The sequence below is a fragment of the Leucoraja erinacea genome, unplaced genomic scaffold, assembly GCF_028641065.1.
Source record: "Leucoraja erinacea ecotype New England unplaced genomic scaffold, Leri_hhj_1 Leri_199S, whole genome shotgun sequence".
Taxonomy (NCBI): Eukaryota; Metazoa; Chordata; class Chondrichthyes; order Rajiformes; family Rajidae; genus Leucoraja; species Leucoraja erinaceus.
The window spans coordinates 41,099-63,177 of NW_026576100.1; the positions used below are offsets into that span (position 1 = coordinate 41,099).

Consider the following 22,079-nt stretch of genomic DNA (forward strand, 5'->3'; position numbering starts at 1 on the left):
CACCTGTCCACACCTGTACACACCTGTACACACCTGTCCACACCTGTCCACACCTGTACACACCTGTCCACACCTGTACACACCTGTACACACCTGTCCACACCTGTACACACCTGTACACACCTGTCCACACCTGTACACACCTGTCCACACCTGTACACACCTGTCCACACCTGTACACACCTGTCCACACCTGTCCACACCTGTCACACCTGCCGCACCTGGCCACACCTGGCCACACCTGTCCGCACCTGGCCACACCTGGCCGCACCTGTCCACACCTGTCACAACTGGCCACACCTGTCCGCACCTGGCCACACCTGTCACACATGGCCACACCTGGCCGCACCTGTCACACCTGGCCACACCTGGCCACACCTGTCCACACCCTGGCCACACCTGTCCGCACCTGTCACACATGGCCACACCTGTCACACCTGTCACACCTGGCCGCACCTGTCACACCTGTCACACCTGCCACACCTGTCACACCTGTCCGCACCTGTCACACCTGGCCACACCTGTCACACCTGTCCGCACCTGTCACACCTGTCCGCACCTGTCACACCTGGCCGCACACCTGTCACACCTGGCCGCACCTGTCACACCTGGCCGCACCTGTCACACCTGGCCGCACCTGTCACACCTGTCACACCTGGCCGCACCTGTCACACCTGGCCACACCTGTCACACCTGGCCACACCTGTCACACCTGGCAGCACCTGTCACACCTGGCCGCACCTGTCACACCTGGCCGCACCTGTCACACCTGGCCGCACCTGTCACACCTGGCCACACCTGTCACACCTGTCCGCACCTGTCACACCTGGCCGCACCTGTCACACCTGGCCACACCTGTCACACCTGTCCACACCTGTCACACCTGGCCACACCTGTCACACCTGGCCGCACCTGTCACACCTGGCCACACCTGTCACACCATGCCGCACCCTAGTCCCACCTGGCTACACCTGTCACCCAGTACCTGGCCGCACCTGTCCACCTATCTGGTGGCCGCACCGGCCACACCTGGCCGCAATGCGGTCACACCACGTCTTATCAACTGCACCTGTCCCAACTGGCCATACCTGTCACAATACTCTGGCCACACCTGGCCGCACCTGGCCACACCTGTCACACCTGTCCGCACCTTATCACACCTGGCCGCACCTTGTCACACCTGGCCGCACCTGTCACTGTACTCCGCACCTGGCCACACCTGTCACACCTGGCCGCACCTGGCCGCATCTGTTCACACCTGTCCGCACCTGTCACACCTGGCCACACCTGTCACAACCTGTCCGCACCTGGCCACACCTGTCACACTACCGCACCTCTCACACCTGTCCGCACCTGTTCACACCTGGCCGCACCTTGTCACACCTGGCCGCACCTGGCCACATCCTGTCCCAGATCCGCACCTGGCAATCGTGTCACAACCATCCGCACCTATCACACAAAACCACTCACGTTGTCACATCCTGGCCACTGCTAATCTTGCCCTGTCCGCACCTGTCCACACCTTGCCGTACCTGTCACACCTGTCCGCACCCAGCACCTGGCCGCACCCCTCACACCTGTCCGCACCTGTCACACCTGGCCTGCACCTGCCACACCTGTCCACCATCACCCTGGCTGCTTCCTTGTCCACCTGGCCACACCTGTCACATCCATTCAGGCCACTCCTGTCCACATCCCATGGCCACACCTGTCACACACCTGTCTGCAGTTGTCACACCTGTCCGCACCTGTCCGCACCTGTCCACACACATGGCCGCACCACCTGGCCGCACCTGTCACACATGGGCCACACCTGTCACACCTGTCACACCTGGCCGCACCTGTCACACCTGTCCACAACCGTCACTGTCACACCTGGCCGCACCTGTCACACCTGTCACACCTGGCCACATCCCCACACTTGTCACACCTGGCCCGCGGTGTCACACCTGTCGCCTCCACACCTGTCACACTTTCCCAGGCCGCACCTGTCACCCGCGCCGCACCTGTCACCCTGGCCGCACCGAACATATCCGATCATGCCTTGATACCCCCACTCCTTAACACTCTGTCACCCCTCCCCATTCCCCCCCCGCACCCAGGCCTCCTAGATCCCTCTGCTCTCCAACCCGGACCCAGTAGTGTTGTACGCCGGCCCTATCACACAGTGCCCAGAACGCTGTACACAATGGATAAATGCGGTCTCACCAAGATCTTGTACAACTGCAAACATGATCTCCCAACCTCTATACTCAATACTATGACTGATGAAGGCCAAAGTTCCAAAAGCCTTTTTGACCACCTTATCTACCTGTGACTCGACCTTCAAGGAACCATGCACCTGTACTCCTAGATCCCTCTGCTCTACAACACTACCCAGAGGCCGACTATTCACTGTGTCAGTCCTGCCCTTGTTTGACCCCCAAAGTTACAACAGCACTGTGGCTCTGTTAAATTCCCGTGAGAACCATTCCTCCGCCCACCGAGCTCTGATCCAGATCCTCCACCAGTCACAACCATCTTCGTTATCTGTAAAACCACTCACTTTTGTATCATCAGCAAACCGTGCTAATCTTGCCCTGTACTTGTCATCCAAACATTGCGGTAGCTGCAACCAGTACGGGTCCCCACCGAACCCTGAGGCCCATCACTAGGACAGGCCTCCATGGCCAGAAGCAACCTTCCACCATCACCTTCTGTTCCTTCCATGGAGCCAAGGGATCTAGGGGTTCAACCATCTCCCTTGGGGAGTGTTGTAGATCTAAGGGATCCAGAGCAGCCTACCATGCGGCACCTTGTCGAACGCCTTAGTGAGTCCATGTACACACACATCTACAGCTCTGCCCTCAACAATCTTATGGTCTACAAAAACATGGGGCCTATGGGGCCATGTCCATAGAGCAGAGGGATTTTAGGGGTGAAATATGGGGCCATGGGGAGTGTTGCACCACAGAGGGATCTAGGGTGAACACAGGGCGTCATTCGCCTCCCGTGTTGGAGTTTCAGCCTGGACCCGCGCCCACCCCCGTGAACAGCGGCTCCACTCCGGCCCCCCCCCCCCCCCCCCCCCCCTAGGGTGAACATGGGGCCTTGGGGCCATGTTGTAGAGCCACCCGGACCAGGGGTGACACGGGGCCATGGGGACAAGGAAGAGCAAATGCTGGATTTACATGGGGTGAACACGTTTTCCAAGGGGAGTGTTGTAAAGCAGAGGGATCTATCCGTGTGAACCACAGGGCCATGGGGCCCGCTGTAGAGCACTCCAGCATCTAGGGGTGAACACAGGGCCATGTTCTCCACAGAGCAGAGGGACCCTAGGAGTTACTCCAGGGCCTGTGGCTCTGTTGCCCGTGAGCAAGGGATACATTCTCCACCAGTCACCGCCATGCCTTCAATAGAGCAGGTTTCCTGCAAGGGTGTCACTGGTGCCGTGTGTGGGGACCGCGGAGCTGCCCCGGCTACGGGTTCCCACTCCCTGAAGGGATCTGGGAGTGAATGGCAGGGCCATGGGGAATGTTGTAGAGCAGAGGGATCTAGGGGTGAACACAGGGCCATGGGAGTGTTGTAGAGCAGAGGGATCTAGGGGTGAACACAGGGCCATGGGGAGTGTTGTAGAGCAGAGGGATCTAGGGGTGAACACAGGGCCATGGGGAGTGTTGTAGAGCAGAGGGATCTAGGGGTGAACACAGGTACATAATTCCCTGAAGGTGGTTTCACAGTAGCTCGGGTCAAGGGGCTTTTTGGCACGTTGACCTTCATCAGTCCGGGTATTTCGTACATACGATGGAGCGTCGTGTCACAGGTGTACTGTTATAGAGTGCAGAGAATATTTATGAAGATATTTAATTTAGTTACTTTAGTTGACAGATGCAGTGCGGTAACAGGCCCTTCGGCCCCACCGGGTCCGCGCCGACCAGCGATCTCCGCGTATTAGCACTACTCTACACACACTAGGCACAATTTTTACATGTGCCAAGCCAATTCACCTACACGCCTGTACGTCTTTGGAGTGTGGGAGGAAACCGCAGATGTCGAAGAAACGGCGAGAACGTACAGACAGCACCCGAAGTCGGCGGGTACTATAATAGCATTAATAACACACTCAGACAGGTACATGGATAGGACAGGTTGAGAATGATATGGGCCAAACGCAGGCCGGTGGGACTAGTGTAGATGGGGCATCCTGGCCGGGTTGGCAAGTTGGCCGAAGGGTTTTTTTCAGTGCTGTGTGACGCAATGGGCCCATCAGTGTGGTGGGAGTTGGTTGTGTGAGGGAAGGGGGGACGGGGTAGACTGGTGGGTGTGTGTGTGTGGGGGGGGGGGGGGGTATAATGACGAGCCACTGGGTGGAGTGGGGGAGGGAGCGTTTTCTCTCAGGAACAACACTCACACGTCCCTGGGGGATAAATCTCAAAGCGGTTGGTGGGGGGAGGAGGGAGGGGGGGGAGAGTGGTTGGGTAACTGAAGGGAGGACTGAAGCTGGGGACTGGGGGCAAGATGAAGCCGTTCTGCCCCTCTATTCTACCCCACCATTGAGATGATCGTCGCTGATCCCATTGTAACCTTCTCTGCATCCCGGTCCGCGGTGACCTTTCACCCTTCACCGAGTCAAGTGTCTGCAGAACATACTAGAACATAAAACAGTACAGCACATGAACAGGCCCTTCGGCCCGCAATGTCCATGTTGAGCCAGTTGACATACTGGGCTAGTCCTGTTTTCCTACATTTGGCCCATATCCTTCCAGCCCAGTTCTCAATGTAAATAGGGTCTCATTGCATTTGACGAGACGGAGACAGGGAGCTTGGTAACATGGTGTCAGGACAACAACTTCTCCCTCAGTGCCAGCACGTCCAGGAGCCAGTGACAGGAAACGTGATGGATGGAGTACAAGCGCCAACCAGCAGCATTGGTGCGGATGTGGAAGTGGTTGGGAGCATCAAGCTCCTTGGCTTCAACAACCTGTCGAACCGACCACATTGGAGCAACAGCCAAGAAGCCAAGAACTGAATATTCAAGGGTATACCTCCTCCTGTAGCTGGTGTCTATCGTCTATTAAACCACACAAACACATCTACTTACATGGCAGACTGGGAAATCCAACATGTACCCAGTGACTCTTACAATGTTCTGCTGGATAAAAACATAGAAACATAGAAACATAGAAACATAGAAATTAGGTGCAGGAGTAGGCCATTCTGCCCTTCGAGCCTGCACCGCCATTCAATATGATCATGGCTGATCATCCAACTCAGTATCCCGTACCTGCCTTCTCTTCATACCTCCTGATCCCTTTAGCCACAAGGACCACATCTAACTCCCTCTTAAATATAGCCAATGAACTGGCCTCAACTACATTCTGTGGCGGAGAATTCCACAGATTCACCACTCTCTGTGTGAAAAAGGTTTTTCTCATCTCGGCATTTTCTCATAAGATTTCCCCCTTATCCTTAAACTGTGACCTCTTGTCCTGGACTTCCCCAACATCGGGAACAATCTTCCTGCATCTAGCCTATCCAACCCCTTAAGGATTTTTTAAGTTTCTATAAGATCCCCCCTCAATCTTCTAAAGTCTAGCGAGTACAAGCCGAGCCTATCCAGTCTTTCTTCATATGAAAGTCCTGACATCCCAAGAATCAGTCTGGTGAACCTTCTCTGTACTCCCTCCATGGCAAGAATGTCTTTCCTCAGATTAGGAGACCAAAACTGTACGTAATACTCCAGGTGTGGTGGAGTGGATGTGGAGAAGATGTTTCCACTGGTGGGAGAGTCTGGGACTAGATGTCATAGCCTCAGAATTAAAGTTCGTCCTTTTAGAAAGGAGATGAGGAGGAATTTAGATAGTCTTCAGAGTGTGGTGAATCTGTGGAATTCATTGCCACAGAAGGTCGTGGAAGCCAAGGCCATGGATATTTTAATTAATAGATTCATGATTAGTACGGATGTCAGGGGTTATGAGGAGAAGGCAGGAGAAATAGGGATAAGAGGGAGAGATAGATCAGCCATCATTGAATGGCGGAGTAGACTTGATGGACCGAATGGCCTAATTCTGCTTCTCTCACGTATGAGCGTATGAACTGATACACCATTGAAGGTATATAGACAATAGGCAATACACAATAGGTGCAGGAGTAGGCCATTCGGCCCTTCGAGCCAGCACCGCCATTCAATGTGATCATGGCTGGTCATCCCCAATCAGTACCCCGTTCCTGCCTTCTCCCCACATCCCCTGACTACGCTATCTTTAAGAGCCCTATCTAGCTCTCTTTTGAAAGCATCCAGAGAACCTGCCTCCACCGCCCTCTGAGGCAAAGATAGACTCGCCACTCTCTGTGTGAAAAAGTGTTTCCTCGTTCTTAAACTGTGCCCACTGGTTCTGGACTCCCCCAACATCGGGAACAGGTTTCCTGCCTTAAAGGTAGCGTGTTTTTACCAATAACTCTTAACAATAGTTATATTGGGCTTTTTATATGAGATTCCCTCTCATCCTTCGCGCTGTAAATTCTCCAGAGTATTCACTAGAAAGCCCATTGCTCCATTCTCTCAGCATATGACAGTCCCCATTTGGCCATCCCTGAATCTGTTGTTTTGGGGACACTTAGCTATGCCCAAGAAATGACTATCCAAGATCACAGCAATGAAAATCAATAGGGACAAGATGCTAATTTCCGAGTGTGTGGCCATAACCCTTGAGGAATTTGGTGTCACCAAACAGATCTTTACTGCTCGCCATAAATGTAGACTTTTTTTAGCACAAATTTTGTCCATCAGACTGACCACACTCCCCACCATTGACTCCATCTACATATCACGCTGCCTCGTCATTAGTAAAGATCCTTCCATAACGAAGGGTTTCAGCCCGAAACGTTGCCTCTTTCCTTCGCTCCATAGATGCACCTGCTGAGTTTCTCCAGCACTTTTGTCTACCCTCCATAAAGATACTTTCTGGTTCATCTAAGTCCCACTGTAGCCACTGGAGTCCATCTCTATCTCATTCCCCACCCTTCGGCCCCAACCCATTAACCCCACTCTGTAGTCGGAGACAAAGCTTCTCATCGTCCACAAATCCACCAACCGCCACGTTACCTTTTGACCAACGAAACAGGTCTCCCTCATTCAACCACCCAGGTAGTTGGTGATTTGTAGTGTCACTTGCAGTGAGATACAGCAAAAACACGCTATCCACTGGTCACATGTGTACATCCATGTCATAATACACATACTATCCACTCATAACATCCGGTCATACCATCCACATATTATCCAGCCTGATCATACTACACATGTGTACATTCACGTTATACACAAGCACAGCAGGATGTGCAGAGTCACAAGGAATTGCAGATGACGTGATCTTGAGTAAAGCACAAAGTGCTGGAGGAACACAGCAGGTCAGGCAGCATCTATGGAGGCAATAGACAGGAGACGTTTCGGGTCAGGACACCTTCTACAGCATCCCTTAAGACGACCAGCATCTACAATTCGTTGTGTCCACCTTCCACAGATGCTGCCTGACCCACTGAGTTCTTCCAGCACTTTGTATTTTGCTCCTGATAATCGGCGACCACTCGGTTAGAACTTTGCAAACGTTGCTTTCCCCTGAAGTGATTTCTCCTCATTTCCCACCTCAATCCGCTGAAGTTTATCATTTTCCAGCTGATAAATTCTATTATAGTCACGTGCACAAAGATGCAGTGGCAACTTGTCTGTCTGCAGGCTATCCAGTCTAATCATACTGTACATCAGCATCTATCTATCTATATGGCGTCAAGTTGGGAAAAGTTGAAGTACAACGGGATCTGGGGGTCCTTGTACATCAGTCTATGAAAGTAAGCATGCAGGTACAGCAGGCAGTGAAGAAAGCGAATGGCATGTTGGCCTTTATAACAAGAGGAATCGAATATTGCAGCAAAGAGGTCCTTCTGCAGTTGTACAGAGCCCCATTGAGACCACACCTGGAGTATTGTGTGCAGTTTTGGTCCCCTAATTTGAGGAAGGGCATTCTTGCTATTGAGGGAGTGCAGCGTAGGTTTACAAGGTTAATTCCCGGGATGGCGGGACTGTCATATGCTGAGAGAATGGAGCGGCTGGGCTTGTAGACTCTGGAGTGTAGAAGGATGAGAGGGTATCTCATTGAAAAATATAAGATTGTTACGGGCTTGGACACGCTAGAGGCAGGAAACATGTCCCCGATGATGGGGGAGTCCAGAACCAGGGGCCACAGTTTAAGAATAAGGAGTGAGCCATTTAGAATGGAGACGAGGAAACACTTTTTCTCACAGAGAGTGGTGAGTCTGTGGAAATCTCTGCCTCAGATGGGCGGTGGAGGCAGGTTCTCTGGATGCTTTCAAGAGAGAGCTAGAAAGGGCTCTTAAAATTCCGGATTCAGATTCAGATTCAGATTCAACTTTTATTGTCATTGTGCAGTGTACAGTACAGATGAGGGGGGGGGGGTGATTGGCAGTCACCGAGGTACGTTGTTTAGTAGAGTGACAGCCGCCGGGAAGAAGCTGTTCCTCGACCTGCTGGTCCGGCAACGGAGAGACCTGTAGCGCCTCCCGGATGGTAGGAGGGTAAACAGTCCATGGTTGGGGTGAGAGCAGTCCTTGGCGATGCTGAGCGCCCTCTGCAGACAGCGCTTGCTTTGGACAGACTCAATGGAGGGGAGCGTGGAACCGGTGATGCGTTGGGCAATTTTCACCACCCTCTGCAGTGCTTTCCGGTCAGAGACAGAGCAGTTGCCATACCATACTGTGATACAGTTGGTAAGGATGCTCTCGATGGTGCAGCGGTAGAAGTTCACCAGGATCTGAGGAGACAGATGGACCTTCTTCAGTCTCCTCAGGAAGAAGAGACGCTGGTGAGCCTTCTTGATCAGAGTAGAGGTATTGTGGGTCCAAGAGAGGTCATCGGAGATGTTGACCCCCCAGGAACCTGAAGCTAGAAACACGTTCCACCTCCGTCCCGTTAATGTGGATGGGGGTGTGCGTGCCGCCTCTAGACTTCCTGAAGTCTACAATGAGCTCCTTGGTCTTCTTGGAGTTAAGGGCCAGGTTGTTGTCAGCGCACCATGCTGCTAAGTGCTGGACCTCCTCCCTGTAGGCCAACTCATCGTTGTTGCTGATGAGGCCAATCACCGTTGTATCATCTGCATACTTGATGATGGTGTTAGTACCATGTACAGGTGTGCAGTCGTAGGTGAAGAGGGAGTAGAGGAGGGGGCTCAGCACACAGCCCTGTGGAACGCCGGTGTTCAGGGTGAGGGTTGAAGAGGTGTGCTTGTCTAACCTCACAGACTGGGGTCTGTTGGTTAGAAAGTCCAGTATCCAGTTGCAGAGGGAGGGGTCGATGCCCAGGTTACCGAGTTTGGTGATCAGTTTAGATGGTATAATGGTGTTGAATGCTGAGCTGTAATCGATGAACAGCATTCTTACATAAGTGTCTCTGTTGTCGAGGTGGGAGAGGGCGGAGTGAAGTGCCGTTGAGATGGCATCCTCCGTACTCCTGTTCTTGCGGTAGGCAAACTGATAGGGATCCAGTGTGGGGGGTAGGCAGCTTTTGAGGTGTGCCAGGACCAGCCTCTCGAAGCACTTGGTGATGATGGGGGTAAGTGCAACTGGGCGGAAGTCGTTGAGGCTTGCCGCAGTGGAGTGTTTTGGCACTGGCACGATGGAGGTGGTTTTAAGGCAAGTGGGGACAACTGCTTGGGCAAGTGACAGGTTGAAGATGTCAGTCCAGACGTCTGTCAGCTGCGCAGCACAGGCACTGAGCACGCGCCCGGGGATGCCGTCAGGGCCAGCAGCCTTACGTGCATTAGTCCTACTCAGTGCCACGTACACGTCGTAGGGGGTGAGTGTGAGGGGTTGGTGATCGGCAGGTAGCACAGCCTTGATGGTTGTCTCTAGATTGTCCCTGTCGAAGCGGCCATAGAAGTGGTTAAGCTCCTCAAGGAAGGAGGCGTCGCTGGATGTGGGGGTGATGTTGGTGGGTCTATAGTCCGTGATGGCCTGGATGCCTTGCCACATGCGTCGGGGGTCGGAGTTGTTGTTGAAGTGCTCCTCAATCCTGAGCTTATGGCAGTGCTTGGCCTTCCTGATGCCCCTCTTCAGGTTAGCCCTGGATGAACTGTAGGCTCGAGCATCGCCTGACCTGAAAGCGGTGTCCCGTGCTTTCAGCAGTAGCCTGACCTCGCTGTTCATCCATGGCTTCTGATTCGGGTATATGGTCACCTGTTTGAGGGAGGTGACACTATTGATGGTGGAGTTTATAAAGTCCAGAACAGAGGATGTGTAGGAATCAATGTCCGTGTGAGAGTCAAGGGTGGCCTGGGCGGAGTCAGGGGGTATGGAGAGAAGGCAGGTACAGGATACTGAGTTGGATGATCAGCCATGATCATATTGAATGGCGGTGCTGGATCGAAGGGCCGAATGGCCTACTCCTGCACCTAATGTCTATTGTCATAGACAAGCCACACACATGTACAAGTAGTACAAAGAGAAAAGACCAGATGCAGGATATAGTGTTACAGTAACATAACGTCCCTGTTGCAGAGAAACTCATGAGAGGCGGGGAGAGAGGGGGTGAGCAGGAACGGTGAGAGGAGAGGGGAAGATGTGACTGGTGGTGGGATAACGTTGGAGGCTGAAATGTCGGAGGATGATGTGTTAGATGTGAATGTTTACGTGAGCGGGGGGGGGGGGGGGGTGGTAGGAACTGTTGGCCGTAGAGAGATACTGTGTCCAGGGTGGGAGGAGGATCATCCTGTTCTGGAACATTCTCTGCTAGTTCGCCTGGCATGCACCAAGGTCAACGTGACTGGAGGAGAAACCTATGTCCTCTGATCCCCGATTCCCCTACTCTGGGCAAGAGACTCTGTGCATCTACCAAATCTATTCCTCTCATGATTTTATACACCTCTATAAGATCGCCCCTCATCCTCCTGCACTCCAGGGTTTAGAGACCCAGCCTACTCAACCTCTCCCCATCACTCAGACAGGTACATGGATGTGACAGGTTTGGAGGGATATGGACCAAACGCGGGCAGGTGGGACTAGTGTAACTGGGACACGTTGGCCGGTGTGGGCAAGTTGGTCTGAAGGGCCTGTTTCCACACTGTATCTCTCTACGGGCTGTAGCTATGGGCTGTTATGCCCCTGTCCCACTTAGGAAACCTGAACGGAAACCTCTGGAGACTTTGCGCCCCACCAAAGGTTTCCGCGCGGTTCCCGGAGGTTGCAGGAGGTTGCAGGTGGTGGAAGCAGATAGGGAGACTGACAAAAACCTCTGGGAACCGCACGGAAACCTTGGGTGGGGCACAAAGTCTCCAGAGGTTTCCTATGACACAGACCCTCGATTCCTGACGAGACGTTGGTGAGACGTCACACGGAGTATTATGTAGAAACAATGCACGGCGGATAGATGAAATCAATGGGTGGAGTATCTGAACTCACTGAGTTATTCCTGCGCGCTTTGTCTAAAGAGTATTGTATTCACTTTAGGCCTCGCTGTTATAGGATGGATGGATGCCATTAAGCTGGAAAGAGTGCAGAGAATATTTACAAGAATGTTGCCAGGACTCGAGGCTGAACTACAGGGACAGGTTGAGCAGGCTAGAATTATATACCTTGTAGCGTAGGGGGATTAGACGTGATTTTATATAGGTGTATAAGAATCATGAGAGGAATGGTGAATAGACTGAGTATTTTACCCCCAAAGTTGGGGAATCAAGAACCATATGTTTAAGATGAGGGAAGATAGATTTGATCAATATCATAATCATTAAAATGCTGGAGAAACTCAGCGGGTGGCGCAGCATCTGTGGAGAGAAGGAACATGTGATTCGGGTGGAGACCCTTCTTCAGGGTGGGGGTGGGGGAGCTGTGGAAGAGCTGGGGAGGGGAGGTGAAGGAGGGAGAAAGCAAGGACTAACTGACCTCCAATTTCAGGTAGTCCTTGTTTTCTCCCTCTTTCCCCTCCAATTCCCAGATCTCCCACAGCCCACAGTCTCTGCCCCTTCCTCTCCCCCCCCCCCCCCACATCAGTCTGAAGAAGGGTCTCAACACTAAACGTCACCTATTCCTTAGCTCCATAGTTGCTGCCTCACCCGCTGAGTTTCTCCAACATTTTTGTCTACCTTCGATTTTTCCAGCATCTGCAGTTCCTTCTTAAACAAATGAAAAAAATCAACAAAACACACAAAATACATTTTAACATGAACATCCTGGCACCCGAGGGGCAACCTTTCATGGAGGGGGGGTAGTTTGTGGAGCGAGCTGCCGGAGGAGGTGGTTGAGGCTGGAAGTATCACAACACATACAATACATTTCGCCAGGTACATGGATAGAGGGATATGGGCCAAGCGCGGGCAGGTTAGACACGTGTGGATGGGGCATGTTGGTGGGCGAGGGAGAACTGGGCCGAAGGGCCTGTTCCCGTGCTGGGCGAGTCTGTGTCAAGTGCGGGGCCGTGTCCTTGCGATGTTGCGGCTTCTGTCGACCGAGCGGCGGAAGCAGGAACCGGAGGCTGCAACAATCTAGCGGCGGGAACTTGTGTCCGAGCAAGGACGCGCTCCTCCGCTCCCCATCCGCCGCTGGGGGGTAACCGCACCCCCCACCCCACCCCCCCCAACGCCCCCGCCCCTCCTCCACCCCCTCCCCCCCCGTCCCCAACCCCGCCCCTCACCCACTCCCCTCTCCCCACCCCCCCCCCACCCCATCCCCCGCCTGTCCCCTCCACCCCCCCCGCCCCCCCCCTCTCCCCTCTCCCTCTCCCCTACTACCCCCACCCCAGGCCTCTTCCCTCCCTTCACCCCCCCCCCCCCCCCTTCACCCCCCCCCCCCCACACACACACACACACACGTCCCTCCTCCTCTCCTCTCTCCCATTCATTCCCCCCACCCCCACAGCAGCTCAGTTATCGTTCTCCCCGCTCTCTCCCGCCTCCCCTTCCCCTGAGGAAGCCTGTGGGCGGGGAGGGGGTGGACGGGGCGGGACGGGGGAGCGGCCGCCGGGGGGGGGGGGAGGAGGTGCAGAGCTCAGTGGCCGCGGGAGCAACGAGCGGTGGAGCGGCTCCGGATCGGGTGAGTGCGGCTCCCGGCTGTTGCTCTGCCCCTGCCCGGGGAATGGACCGGCGGGGGGCGGGGGACGGAGGGGGGGGGGGGGGGGAGAGGGGGGTCGGGGGGGGGGGGTGTATTGTTTGGGTAGAACTGCCAGGGATAATTAATTGAGTGCAGACCGGTGGAGGGTGAGGAGTGAGGGGGGGGAGGGGGTAGGGGAGGGTGAGGGTTAGAGGGGAGTGGGGGAGGTTGGTGGGGGGGGGGGGGGGGTGATGGGTGGGGATGGATAGTGTGGGCTCCAGGTTGACCTCCTGCAGTGTATCGGTCAGTCAGTGTCTCGAGTAACAAGGCACAATGACGGGATAGCTGCCCAGTCAAGTCCACGCCATGCGGAGATCGCTGGAATGTTGGGATAGTCCCAGCATCAACTACCTCTTCTGGCAGCTCGTTCCATACACCCACTGCCCTCTGTGTGAGAATGTAAACCCCTCAGGTTCCTATTCATTTTTCTCCTTCCTCCCTTCACCTTAAACATATGGTACATCCCCCCTACTGGGCAAGAGTGCGTCTACCCGATCTATTCCTCTCATGATTTTATACACCTCTATAAGATCACCCCTCTTCCTGAGTGGACACTGGTGTGGACAGTAGTGGACACTGGTGTGGAGTGAGTGGACAGTAGTGGACACTGGTGTGGACAAGAGTGGACACTGGTGTGGACACTGGAGTGGGTGGTCACTGGTGTGGAGTGAGTGGACACTGATGTGGACAGTGGTGTGGACACTGGTGTGTGGAGTGAGTGGACACTGGTGTGGAGTATGTGGATATTGGTGGGGAATGAGTGAATGCTAGAAGACACAAGTTTGAGGTGAGAGGGGCAAAGTTTAAAGGAGATGTGCGGAGCAAGTTATTTTACACAGTGGGTGGTGATGGAGGCAGATACTATGGTGGTGTTTACGAGGCTTTTGGACACGTGGATACTCAGGGAATAAAGGGATATGGAGCATGTACAGGCAGATGAGAGATGGTGTCGGCATCATGTTCAGCACAGACATTGTGGGCCGAACGGCCTCTTCCTGCGCTTCACGGTTCGATGCTAGTCCCATTAACCTATATTTGATCCATCTAAACCCTGTCATAGAAACATAGACAAAGCAATTCGGCCCTTCCAGCCAGCACCACCCGCCATTCAATGTGATCATGGCTGATCATTCACAACCAGTACCCTGTTCCTGCCTTCTCCCCATATACCTCGATTCCTTTAGCCCTAAGAGCTAAATATAACTCTCTCTTGAAAATATCCAGTGAATTGGCCTCCCCTGCCTTCTTTGGCAGAGAATTCCACAGATTTACAACTCTCTCGGCGAAAAAGTGTTTCCTTATCTCAGTCCTAAATGGCCAACCCCTTATTCTTAAACTGTGGCCCCTATTTTCTAGACTCCCCCAACATCGCGAACATTTTTCCAGCATCGGGCCTATCCAATCCTTTAAGAATGTTAAATATTTCTATAAGATCACCTCTCATCCTAAATTTCAGTGAATGCAAGCCCAGTCCATCCATTCTTTCACATTCTTACAGAGAAGGTTCACCAGACTGATTCCTGGGATGTCAGGATTTTCATATGAAGAAAGACTGGATATACTCGGCTTGTACTCGCTAGAATTTAGAAGATTGAGGGGGGGATCTTATAGAAACTTACAAAATTCTTAAGGGGTTGGACAGGCTAGATGCAGGAAGATTGTTCCCGATGATGGGGAAGTCCAGAACTAGGGGGTCACAGTTTAAGGATAAGAGGGAAGTATTTTAGGATTGAGATGAAAAAAACATTTTTCACATAGATAGTGGTGAATCTGTGGAATTCTCTGCCACAGAGGGTAGTTGAGGCTAGTTCATTGGCTATATTTAAGAGGGAGTTAGATGTGGCCCCTGTGGCTAGAGGGATCAGGGGGTATAGAGAGAAGGCAGAGATGGGATACTGAGTTGGATGATCAGCCATGATCATATTGAATGGCGGTGCAGGCTCGAAGGGCCGAATGGCCTACTCCTGCACCTAATTTCTATGTTTCTATGTTTCTACATGTTTGATAAATGTCTTAAAAGTCGTAATTGTATCATTTGTTTCGCTTCCTCTGGCAGCTTGTTCCAGATACGGACTGCCCTCTGTGTGATAATGGTATCCCTGAGGTCCCTCTTAAATCCCTCCCCTCAACTTAACCCTGTGCCCTCCAGTTTTATAATCCTCTACCCTGGAGATAAGGATGAGAGTGTTTGCTTTATCCGTGCCCCTCATGATCTTGTACACCTCAATAATGCCACCCCTCAACCTCCCCCGATGGTCAGTGATCAGGGGAGGTCCCTGGTTTTGGTCTGAATCGGCTGTGTGACCGCATCGCTGGACACTACCGTGGCTCCCCCCCCCTATCCCCCCACACCCCCACCCCTCCCACCGCGGGCTCTGTCCCACCGGGCAGGAGGGGGTGAGGCGGGGACCGGCCTGAGGGTGCGCTCAGAGACGAGGCATCTTCCCGCACTGGTCACCACCTCGATGCTACGGCCACGGATGTCCAGACTGTCCGAGGCATTCACTCCGCCCGCCGGTCCGGACGGAGAAACTGACCATGGACAGAAAAACTGACCACACACACAGATACTGACCACAGACACAGACACAGACACAGACGCAGACGCGGACGCGGACACGGACACGTACACGGACACGGACACGGACACGGACACGGACACAGACACAGGCACGGAGACGGACACGGACACGGAAACGGAAACAGAAACACACACAGACACAGACACAGACACAGACACAGACACAGACACAGACACAGACACGGACACAGACACAGACACAGACACGGACACAGACACAGACACGGACACAGACACGGACACGGACACGGACACGGACACGGACACGGACACGGACACGGACACGGACACGGACACGGACACGGACACGGACACGGACACGGACACTGACACGGCACGGACACGACACGGACACGACACGGACACATTTCTCACGGGCACAGACACAGGCACGGGCACGGACACAGACACAGACCGGACCACGGACACGGACACAGACACAGACAACGGACACGGACACGGACACGGACACGGACACGGAACTTTTCACACGGACACGACACGGACACGGACACGGACACGGACACGGACACGGACACGGACACGGACACGGACACGGACACGGACACAGACACGGACACGGACACAGACACGTACACGGACACGGACCACGGACACGTACACGGACAACGGACACGGACAGACGGACAACGGACACAGACACGGGACACAGACACAGACACGGACACACAGACACGGACACAGACACGCACACAGACACGCACACGGACACGGACACAGACACGGACACGGACACAGACACGGACACAGACACGGACACGGACACAGACACGGACACGGACACGGACACAGACACAGACACACACAGACACAGACACGGACACAGACACAGACACAGACACGGACACGGACACGGACACAGACACGGACACAGACACGGACACAGACACAGACACAGACACGGACACGGACACGGACACGGACACAGACACACGGACACGGACACGGACACGGACACGGACACGGACACGTCACAGACACGGACACGGACACGGACACGGACACAGACGGGGAGCTGCGGCCCGCCGACGCCGGTGGGAATCCGCGAGCGCAGGTCGGTGTTTCCCGGAGACGGAGTCAGCGCGCGACCGGGATCACGTAAAGCACCATCTGTGGGGGGGGGGGGGCGGTGGATGGATGGGGAGGGGGTGTGGTAGGGGGGGTGGGAAGAGGAGGTAGGGTGTGATGGGATGGGGTAATGGTGGGGAGGGCGGGGCGAGTGGGAGAGGGGGTGGGATTAAAGTGGGGGAGGGGTGGGGTGAGTGGGGGAGGGTGGGATGAGTGTGGGAGGGGTGGGGTGAGTGGGGGGGGGGGTGGGGTGAGTGGGGGATGGGGGGTGGGATGAGGGTGGGATGGTGTGGGCGGGGCGGACTTGGCCTCAGGGACATTCCTGGACGGGGGGGGGGGGGGGGGGGGGGGTCCGCGCTGTGAGAGACCGCTGTAGGGGGGTTGGAGGCGCGGGTTCCCGGGGGAAGCGCTGGGTGTCCCGGGTTGGAGGGGGTCGGGGGTCCGGGCAGCCCCAGCCCGCGCCTCATCCACTGACCCGCTCCCGCAGGCGACGGACGGACGGACGGACGGACGATGGAGAGAGTTTGCTGGCGGCGCTCTGCCTGTCTCTGCTCACCGCCCTCCCCACCACAGGTAAACCCCCTCCCCGAGAGCACCGCACCCCCCCCCCCCCCCCCCCAACCCCATACGCTGCTCACCCCGCATCCGCTCCATCCCCACGCATCCGCTCCACACACCTCCACCGCCCCACCCACTCCCCACGCCCGCTACCCAACCCTCTCCCCAGTCTCTCCCCCGCTCCTCCTCTCCCCCCCCGTCATGTACCGACTCCCCTCCCCATGTCTCTCCCCCCCCCCCCACCAGCACTGAAGCGCGCAATATTTTTCCCGATCCCCCGACTGTACTGACCCCCCACCCTCGTCTCCTTCCGTCTCTCTCCTGTCTCCCCCCCCTGAGTGTCTCCCCCTGTGTCTCCCCCTGTGTCTCCCCCTGTGTCTCCCCCTGTGTCTGTGTCCCCTCTCCCCCTGTGTCTGTGTCTCCCCCTGTGTCTCCCCGCTGTGTCTGTGTCTCCCCCTGTGTGTGTGTCTCCCCCCTGTGTCGTGTCCTCCCCCTGTGTCTGTGTCTCCCCCTGTGTCTGTGTCTCCCCCTGTGTCTGTGTCTCCCCCTGTGTCTGTGTCTCCCCCTGTGTCTCTGTCTCCCCCTGTGTCTCCCCCTGTGTCTATGTCTCCCCCCCTGTGTCTGTGTCTCCCCCTGTGTCTCTGTGTCTGTGTCTCCCCCTGTGGTCTGTGTCTCCCCCTGTGTCTCCCCCTGTGTCTGTGTCTCCCCCGTGTCTGTGTCTCCCCCTGTGTCTCCCCCTGTGTCTGTGTCCCCCTGTGTCCCCCTGTGTCTGTGGGGATCCCCTGTGTCTGTGTCTCCCCCTGTGTCTGTGTCTCCCCCTGTGTGTGTCCTGTGTCTCCCCCTGTGTCTGTGTCTCCCCCTGTGTCTGTCTGTGTCGGATGTTCCCGTGGGTCCTCCCCCTGTGTCTGTCTCCCCCTGTGTCTGTGTCTCCCCCTGTGTCTGTGTCTCCCCCTGTGTCTGTGTCTCCCCCTGTGTCTGTGTCTCCCCCTGGTGTCTGTGTCTCCCCTGTGTGTCCCCTGTGTCCTGTGTCTGTGGTCTCCCCCTGTGTCTGTCTCTCCCCTGTGTCTCTCCCCTGTGTCTGTGTGTGTCTCCCCCTGTGTCTGTTTCCCCCTGTGTCTGTGTCTCCCCCCCGTCCTGTGTCCCCCCCTGTGTCTGTGTCTTGCCTCCTGTGTCTCCCCCCTGTGTCTGTGTCTCCCTCTGTCTGTCCTCTGTGTCCTGTGTCTGTGTCTGGTGTCTCCCCTCCCTGTGTCTCCCCCTGTGTCTCCCCCTGTGTCTGTCCACTATTCCTCTCCTTCCCTGTCCCCCCTGTGTCTGTGTCTCTGTGTCTCCCCCTGTGTCTGTGTCTCCCCCCTGTGTCTTCTGTGTCTCCCCCTGTGTCTGTGTCTCCCCCTGTGTCTCCTGTGTCTCTGCTCCCCTGTTCTCTGTGTCTCCCCCTGTGTCTGTGTCTCCCCCTGTGTCTCCCCCTGTGTCTGTCCTGTGTCTCCCCCTGTCTCCCCCTGTGGCTCTCCCCCTGTGTGTCTGTGTCCTCCCCTGTGTCTGTGTCTCCCCCCCTGTCTGTGTCTCCCCCTGTGTCTGTGTCCCCTGTGTCTCCCCTGTGTCTGTGTGTCTCCCCCTGTGTCTGTGTCTCCCCCTGTGTCTCCCCTGTGTCTGTGTCTGTGTGTCTCCCCCTGTGTGTCTGTGTCTCCCCCTGTGTCTGTGTCTCCCCCTGTGTCTGTGTCTCCCCCCTGTGTCTCTGTGTCTCCCCCTGTGTCTGTGTCCCCCTGTGTCTGTGTGTCTCCCCCTGTGTCTCCCCTGTGTCTGTGTCTCCCCCTGTCTGTGTCTCTCCCCTGTGTCTGTGTCTCCCCCTGTGTCTGTGTCCTCCCCCTGTGTCTCCCCCTGTGTCTGTGTCTCCCCTGTGTCTGTGTCCCCCTGTGTGTCTCCCCCTGTGTCTGTGTCTCCCCCTGTGTCTCCCCCTGTGTCTCCCCCTGTGTCTGTGTCTTTCCCCTGTGTCTGTGTTGTTCCCCCTGTGTCTGTGTCTCCCCCTGTGTCTCCCCTGTGTCCCCTGTGTCTCCCCCCTGTGTCTCTGTCTCCCCCTGTGTCTCCCCCTGTGTCTGTGTCTCCCCATGTGTCCGTGTCTCCCCCTGTGTCTGTGTCCTCCCCCTGTGTCTGTGTCTCCCCCTGTGTCTGTGTCTCCCCCCTTGTCTGTGTCTCCCCTGTGTCTCCCCCTGTGTCTGTGTCTGTGTCTCCCCCCCTGTGTCTGTGTCTCCCCTGTGTCTCCCCCTGTGTCCTGTGTATGTGTGTCCCCCTGTGTCTGTGTCTGTGTCTCCCCCTGTGTCTGTGTCTCCCCTGTGTCTGTGTCTCCCCCTGTGTCTCCCCCTGTGTCTGTGTCTCCCCCCTGTGTCTGTGTCTCCCCCCTGTGTCTGTGTCTCCCCCTGTGTCTGTGACTGTGTCCCCCTGTGTCTCTCCCCTGTGTCTGTGTCTCCCCCTGTGTCTGTGTCTCCCCCTGTGTCTGTGTCTCCCCCTGTGTCTGTGTCTCCCCCTGTGTCTCCCCCTGTGTCTGTCTCCCCCTCCCTGTGTCTCTGTGTCTCCCTGTGTGTCTGTGTCTCCCCCTGTTTTGTGTGTCTGTGTCTCCCCCCTGTGTCTGTGTCTCCCCCTGTGTCTGTGTCTCCCCCCTGTGTCTCCCCCTGTGTCTGTGTCTCCCCCTGTGTGTCTGTGTCTCCCCTGTGTCTGTGTCTCCCCCTGTGTCTGTGTCTCTCCCCCTGTGTCTCCCCCTGTGTCTGTGTCTCCCCCTGTGTCTGTGTCTCCCCCTGTGTCTGTGTCTCCCCCTGTGTCTCTGTCTCCCCCTGTGTCTCTGTCTCCCCCTGTGTCTGTGTCTGTGTCTCCCCCTGTGTCTGTGTCTGTGGCTCCCCCTGTGTCTGTGTCTGTGTCTCCCCCTGTGTCTCCCCCCCTGTGTCTCTGTCTCCCCCTGTGTCTGTGTCTGTGTCTCCCCCTGTGTCTGTGTCTCCCCCTGTGTCTGTGTCTCCCCCTGTGTCTGTGTCTCCCCCTGTGTCTGTGTCTGTGTCTCCCCCTGTGTCTCCCCCTGTGGCTCCCCCTGTGTCTCCCCCTGTGTCTGTGTCTCCCCCTGTGTCTCTGTCTCCCCCTGTGTCTGTGTCTCTGTGTCTGTGTCTCCCCCTGTGTCTCCCCCTGTGTCTGTGTGTCTGTGTCTCCCCCTGTGTCTGTGTCTCTCCCCTGTGTCTCCCCCTGTGTCTGTTTCTCTCCCCCTGTGTCTCCCCCTGTGTCTGTGTCTCCCCCTGTGTCTCCCCCTGTGTCTGTGTCTCCCCCTGTGTCTGTGTCTCCCCCTGTGTCTGTGTCTCTCCCCCTGTGTCTGTGTCTCCCCCTGTGTCTCCCCCTGTGTCTGTGTCTCCCCCTGTGTCTGTGTCTGTGTCTCCCCCTGTGTCTCCCCCTGTGTCTCCCCCTGTGTCTGTGTCTCCCCCTGTGTCTGTGTCTGTGTCTCCCCCTGTGTCTCCCCCTGTGTCTCCCCCTGTGTCTCCCCCTGTGTCTGTGTCTCCCCCTGTGTCTCTGTCTCCCCCTGTGTCTGTGTCTCTGTGTCTGTGTCTCCCCCTGTGTCTCCCCCTGTGTCTGTGTGTCTGTGTCTCCCCCTGTGTCTGTGTCTCCCCCTGTGTCTCCCCCTGTGTCTGTGTCTCCCCCTGTGTCTCCCCCTGTGTGTCTGTTTCTCCCCCCTGTGTCTCCCCCTGTGTCTGTGTCTCCCCCTGTGTCTCCCCCTGTGTCTGTGTGTCTGTGTCTCCCCCTGTGTCTGTGTCTCCCCCTGTGTCTCCCCCTGTGTCTGTGTCTCCCCCTGTGTCTCCCCCTGTGTCTCCCCCTGTGTCTCTGTGTCCCCCTGTGTCTGTGTCTCCCCCTGTACTGATCACCCTCTCTCCCCAGCGGTGGATCGTGGTGAGCTGCGTCTGTCGGGGGGCCAGCAGCCGACTGAGGGCCGAGTGGAGGTTTACTATGACGGGGAGTGGGGCACGGTATGTGACGATGGCTGGGACCTGACCGACGCCAACGTGGTTTGCCGCAGCCTGGGCTACCTCAACGCCACAGAGGCCACCATCGGAGGCGTGTTCGGGGCAGGTGGGAGCGCCGCACATCACCCACACACTGCACACACACAACATGGGCCAGCACAGCATGGGAAGCGGCCCTTCGGCCCACAAGCTCTGTGCTGACCAGTGATCCCCGCACGTTAACATTATCCTACACACACTAGCGACAATTTACATTTATACCAAGGCAAATAGCCTACAATCCTGCACGTCTTTGGAGTGTGGGAGGAACCCCGAGCACCCGGAGAAAACCCGCACGGTCACGGGGAGAACCTGCAAACTCCGTACAGACAGCACCCGTAGTCAGGATCGAACCCGGGTCTGTTGGGAGGGAGGACTGGACCTGCCAAGGAAGGGGACGCGGGCAGCGGTGGCCGGGGTGACATCTGGTGAGGGGGGAGAGGGGAAGAGGGGGTGGAGGGTACAGGGCAGTCTACCACGCTATGTTGAAACACCCTGCTCCCCGAGAGAGGTCAGTGTTATGACAATGTCGTTTGTAACTGGACAGTGTCAGGCCCTTCGGCCTTTCATTCGATGCCTCTCCCACAAACCTATCTGCACTAAAGACACTTGGACAGGCAAATGGGACTATCCCAGACTGGTAACAGGCGGCATGGTCAAGGCGGGCTGACGTCACTTTTACCTACATTAGC

General features: G+C 56.0%; 1 protein-coding gene across 1 annotated transcript in view; it reads left to right on the top strand.

The window, feature by feature from the left end:
- The window catches only part of LOC129716271 (uncharacterized), a 49,335-nt gene that overhangs the window by 20,173 nt on the left and 7,083 nt on the right, over positions 1–22,079 (top strand). The window contains exons 7-10 of the mRNA XM_055666145.1: positions 720–2,008; positions 2,429–2,531; positions 17,254–17,377; positions 21,263–21,454. Of these exons, the coding sequence (XP_055522120.1) occupies positions 720–2,008; positions 2,429–2,531; positions 17,254–17,377; positions 21,263–21,454 (1,708 nt within the window). The remainder of the gene's footprint in view (positions 1–719; positions 2,009–2,428; positions 2,532–17,253; positions 17,378–21,262; positions 21,455–22,079) is intronic.